We start from the raw sequence: 6,153 nt of genomic DNA, 5'->3' as shown, positions 1-6,153 counted from the left end.
GGAGCCCAGCAAAATCTGTCGACAGAAGAGTAGCCAATCCGATATAATAATGCCCCTAAGGGCCAAAGGCTGATGACATGAAGATAAGTTGAAGATGGAATATGATGTATACTAATGATGTACTTGGGGTAATGGCAGATTTAGAGTTTCATGATTTCCAAATTTTTACTACAACACCATGTTTGGAGCCTATGCCCTAGGGGTGTTCTCGTCTATTTGAAGAACTTCTATCTCTAATTGAGCCGAACGTGTTCTCTAGCAAATTATCAATTTTCTAGGATGTCTTTCAGCCGTGGCACTTTTTAAATGTCTACCAACAAATTACAAAAAAATTGAATGTCCTAAGTAAAATTTGTCTCTTTTTTTACACTGTGTAGTTTTTTTTTTAAAAAAAGAAAAGACATAACTATTGTTATTGTACTCTTATACTTTGTAAAGTATTTGTTAAATAAAGTACACAAGTCTATCCCATAATTAAAGAGGTTAAAAAAAACAAAACCACACCCCCAAGCACGACCAGATCACAGCTTGATTACTAGAGACGACCCCACGATCGAGTGAGCCAACATGATATAACTATTATTAATCAAAGACCACCCAAGGGCAAGTTTTATTTTGTTTATTTCATCCACATCCACAAACTCAGAAACAAAATCATAGTATAAAAGCTACACCTAATATAATAACCAAGACAAGGTCCAAGGGGGAGAGCCTCATCAGCTTGATTTAATTTCTTTCTAGGCCGAGCCATTGTTGTGGGTAGGCTTGCTGCTGCTCCGGAGTTGCTTGCTGATGTCGTCGGCGATGTGCTCCGCGTCCTCGTAGCTGCCGTAGATTCCCCTCCTCACCATCCCGGCGCAGTACAGCCCGTTCTCCCCCTTCCAGTGATCCGGGTAGCTCCGCCCCGCCATCCCGTCGTCGCCGATCAGCCCGTCATCACTCTATAAAATTAAATTTAATTACACACAAATGTTAGAAAACATATGTAAAATATATAAATAAGGTACTATCTAGCATATGGCATAGTTAAGATCGTACAATAAGGTTAATTAAAACATGATTTTTAATGTGCCATTCTGTTTTTTAAAAAAACAAAAATATTAGAGCTTTTATTGTTGATGGTTAAATAACATGTAAAGCTTTTGTGTGTTTCGGATTGAAAAAAAAATGTTGTCATAAGCCACACTAGCTATCGCTGATATATTATTCGAAAAACATGTACTACCTCGTCTCATAATATAAGGGATTTTGGATAGATGTAACACATCCTGATTTAATTAATCTGGACAAATATTATATTAGGATGTGTCACATCCATCAAAAAATACTTTATATTACGAGACGGATCAGTATGTACGTTCAGCATGAGGTGTATGCTGCTGAAAGTTGAGACCTTGTCGAGCTTTGCTTCATGCCAAAGCCTCAGACTTTTCCAAATAGGAATATGCATACGGCCGGGAGCAGCAATAATTAATTGTGTCGCCGCACGTACGAATCATGATGCAAACAATTAACACAGTACTGTTCAATTAATTAACTTATTAATTAATTACAATTACCTTGAGCCAGTGCTTGGTGGTGCTCCGGTAGCCGGTGGCGAAGACGACGGCGTCGAAGGCGTGGCGCTGGCCGTCGGCGAACTCGACGTCGCGGCCGCGGACGCCCTTGATGGCGGCCGGGAGGACGCGGATCTCGCCGGACCTGATCTTGGCGAAGGTGCCGACGTCCACGACCGGGTACATCGTGGTGGTGGCCTTCATGGTGAAGGGCCCGACGGCCGGCCGCCGGAGGCCGTAGCGGGCGGTGTCGCCGAACACGGCGGCGCACATGAGCAGCACCACCTTGTCGATCACCCACACCGGCAGGTACCTGTACAGCGTCATCGCCAAGTTCCATATCTCCTTGCTCACCAGGTGCAGCTGCGATCGATTAATTAATTGGTTGCAATTTAGATTGCATGATTAACCAGAATGGTCACTGAGATTACCTCGCTAAGGAGTAAGGACGACGTACTACAGTTATGCGTGTAGAAAAAATCTCGAAATCTTAAATCATTACTAAATATTAAAATATTTTAAAAAATCAAAATGAAATTTTATATTAATAGATTTTTCATAAAAAGCTCTTTCATATAATTATATTTTTATTTTTTAAAAAAAAGTTTATCTATACTCGAGTAGTGGTGGTTCTTGTTCCGCCACCGACCCCCCACCAACTCCTAACTTTTCTTTTTAGCAAAAATGGCATGTGGGTCTAGAGGACCTATATGTCAACCACTCCCACCAACTATATGTTTTTTATAAGAAGGAAAAGTAATAGTGTAGTACTAAAGGATTCATATGTCAGTAACAAATATATATACATCAATTAAGAGATGATAATAACATCTTAGTGATAATTTTTTATTTGATTAAAATCACGTTACAACGCACGGTCAATATGCTAGTTCCATGGATATTATAGAACGTTGTGTTGATGTCTAAACCAACAGATGTATAGTGATTAATCAAAGACTAGTTACATTAAAAATTTTAATTAATTAATGATATTATTACTGACATCTCTGAAACTAGATCCTACGGTAATTACGCACACACGAAGGACCGTACGACTTTTGGCACACGGTAAGAAGGAAAAAAAAAAGAAGGATAACCACACTACATTTAAATAAGTAGAGATATACTCCCTCCATTCCATAATATAAGGCGTAACTAATTTTTAAAGTTGTTTCAAGTTATTTCATAATATAAGGCGTATATGCATGTATGTCATTAACTAGCCCATCTTTTTTTATTATAATAATATTATTTAAATCCTCCATCAACAAGATCTCTAATTTTATTGGGTGCATGTATTCTATTTATTAGGGTAATCTAAACTACGATGCGATAATAATTATTTCTTAGTTTTTGGGTTAATGGTAGTTATATCTTATATTTTAGAATGGAGGGAGGAATAACTTTCTGTCTACGTATAGTTATATTTAGCCCGAATCAAATAGAGCCGCAAATAGAGGGCTCCCCTAATAATTGGAACAAGAAAATACTAGAGGACAGGATCCCAGGCCGTCCGGAGGGACGCTGGACGGACTATGATATGCCTGCGTGGATCTGGCGTCGCCATGCGAAAATCAGACAAAGGCGTGCACGTGTAACGTGTTTTTTTCCCTCCTGATGACGATGACGCACGTACGGTACAGTATATACGTACGACATACATACAGAGAGATGAACGTACGTATACTGGATCGAGCCACATATATATGCTTGTGATGTGATTGATAACAATCGAGTTAATGATGTTTTTAAGCAAAATAATCATCGGATCCTATGCTGCATGCATGCAACCTGACCTGAATTACATTACGCATTTAATCAGCTGCGGTCTCCGGCTGAGATTAATTAGGAGCAAAATCATTGTGTAGTCTGATCGATCGATGATGTGTTTAATTTGCCTGCACGTGATGTCAGAGTTCGAGAGAGACCAGGCCATGTGCCAGCGACGATGAATATATATATATATATATATATATATATATATATATATATATATATATATATATATATATATATATATATATATATATATATATATATATATATATATATATATATATATATATATATATATATATATATATATATATATATAGTCAAGTTATTTATACTTTTACATGGCGCCGCCCACGATATAGCTCTCGGATACCATTTTATATGGTTGGGTCTAATAAAATTTGCAATAAGCATGCACACTACTGTAATTAATCATACAGCAACGAAATTCTCTGCCAGGTTGTTGGTTTAATTGTTTAATTTATTTCCACTTTCGAGTCCTCTGGAATTAAAGAGCCCAAGTTTTAAAAAAAAAAACAGCTTTCATGTTGGTTGCCCAAAATACACGTCAGGATGCACACACTTAATTACTCACGCCTACAAACACCTGTACATGATTATATTCTAGCTAGCACAGTCTAAAGAGACTAAATTAAGGACTAATTAACCTTATATATATAGCGGCGTGGGTACACATTTTACCATTGAATAGATTGTGTGGTTATTTCTGTTCTAAATACGTCCCATGTCCTAATTAAATATACGTCGTCTTATTTGTGGTCACACCTTCTATTCACCGAATTTATTGGCATATTATACTCTGTCTCTTTTTTAATTTTTTTTCATATAGACCATTAATGTAAACCTGTAATGTTGGTGTTTGGGGATCAATTTCGATCTCCGTACGTGTGTTTTTTTGTTTCATTTCAAAGTTAGTTGGAGTTTCTCTATTTGTCATGTTTCATCAGTACTGATGGTAGCTTAGGACCACACTGAAAGAATTTGGACTGTTGCGTCGTCATGTCTTAATTAATCGCTACTACTACGTAGTACCAGCAACACTAGGGAGTAATGAAGTAATTAACCCTGGTGATTAATAACCACATGTACTGATCGATCCATTGGAAAGGAAGAAAACGTGGATGGTTTTAATTAATTACAGAGCTTAATCACGGTCAGGAGCCCGCCGCGTCCACTGCTAATTAATCCCTCTTTAAGATCTCTGTCAGTAACTAATTATGGTTAATTAATTACTCAGCTTGATTACTCGATCCTAGCCGTCCGTTAGGCGATCCGATGGTCGTAAATTAATTCAAGGTACTTCCTCACCGATCAACTGATCAAGCACGGGTACTCTCACTCACTGGCATGTGGGGCCATGGATTAATTGGTACCAAAGAAAATACAAAAAAAAAATAGCTTTTCTCATTCTCACTAGCGTGTGGGGCCAGGGGTTGGTATACTAGCAAATAATAAGAATGTTACGAAAATTATTGGCAAATCTAGCTCTTTTAAGGTGGCTAGGATGTTATTAATTGGCCCGGCCCTACCAAATTTGGTCAAATAACAATTATACTAGTACCAAATATTCGATTCGGTCGTATAATTTTTTTAAGGTACAAATTCGATTAATTAATTGGTAAATCAAAAATAATTAATTATAAGCAAATTAAACGAGGGACAAATAAACAGAGCTTGAAATTCGCTCGTTTTAATGGCAAATCGAATTTAATTTGGAAACGATTGAAACGAATTAATTATAATTAAGCTAGTATAGGAGACAAGAGCTAAGCAAGCTAGCTGACCTCGCTGCGGATGACGATGGAGGTGGCGGCGCCGCCGACGGCGAGGTCGTAGGCGATCTCCATGCCGGAGTTGCCGCCGCCGACGACGAGCACGGACTTCCCCTTGAACCCCTCCGCGCTCCGGTAGTCGGCGGCGTGCACCACCTTCCCGGGGAACGTCTCCATCCCGGGCACCTCGGGCACCACCCTCTCGTCGTTCTCGCCCGCGGCGGCGACCAGGTGCCTCGCCGCGTACCGCTCCGCGCGTCCCGTGGCGAGGTCGACGGCGTCGACGAGCCACCGGGCGCGGGCGGCGTCGTAGCGCGCCGAGCGGACCTCGCGGCGGAGGCGGGCGCGGACGCCGAAGCGGGAGGCGTAGGCGTCGAGGTAGCGGAGGAAGTCGTCGCGGGGGAGGTAGGTCGGCGACGCCTCGCCGTGCGGCGCGTGCGGGAGCGCGCAGTAGCGCTTGGCGAGGTGGAGGCGGACGCGGTCGTAGGTGCGGTGGCGCCACAGCGACGCCACGCAGTCGTCGCGCTCCAGGACGAGGCAGCCCGTCACGCCGCGCACCGACAGGCACGCCGCCGCCGCGAGCCCCGACGGCCCCGCCCCGACGATGATCACCTCCTCCTCCTGATCCTGCTCCACCGCCGCCATTGCCGTCGCCGCCGTGGTGAATCGAGAGAGAGGTGGAGTGGAAGCGAAGCGAGGGCGAAGGGGTTTTATATATATAGGGTAATTTATATAGGGGGGAGGGGGTGGAGTGGCGTGGAAGGGAGAGGGTGGCCGGCGGTGGGGGTGGGGGTGGGGATGGGGCCCACCTGGCAGGCAGTAGGAGATGGATTTTATTTTATTTTATTTTTGGATTTTCTGAGGCTGTGTGCTGTTTGTTGCCACTAGTGCTAGTACACTTGTCATAGCAATTGCTGGCCTTGGGTTTCACTGCATGTGGGGCCATTGGGGGGTGGGGTGGAATTATTTATTATGTATGATGCCAAAATGCCTTCAATTTGTTGTACTTTTAATTAGGGGAGTTATTA

At 42.0% G+C, this 6,153-nt stretch overlaps 1 protein-coding gene across 1 annotated transcript; it reads right to left on the bottom strand.

The window, feature by feature from the left end:
• Positions 1 to 558: 558 nt before the first annotated feature.
• On the bottom strand, positions 559 to 5,839 carry LOC4325177 (probable indole-3-pyruvate monooxygenase YUCCA10). The gene is made up of 3 exons (XM_015774210.3): positions 5,138 to 5,839; positions 1,560 to 1,919; positions 559 to 941 (listed from the first exon to the last, which is right to left on the bottom strand). Exons 1-3 carry the CDS (start codon positions 5,768 to 5,770, stop codon positions 738 to 740), a joined length of 1,197 nt encoding a protein of 398 aa, XP_015629696.1. The 5' UTR covers positions 5,771 to 5,839; the 3' UTR covers positions 559 to 737.
• Positions 5,840 to 6,153: the final 314 nt, after the last annotated feature.

The sequence above is a fragment of the Oryza sativa genome, chromosome 1 (assembly GCF_034140825.1).
Source record: "Oryza sativa Japonica Group chromosome 1, ASM3414082v1".
NCBI lineage: Eukaryota > Viridiplantae > Streptophyta > Magnoliopsida > Poales > Poaceae > Oryza > Oryza sativa.
This window is presented reverse-complemented; position numbering and strand designations above follow the sequence as displayed.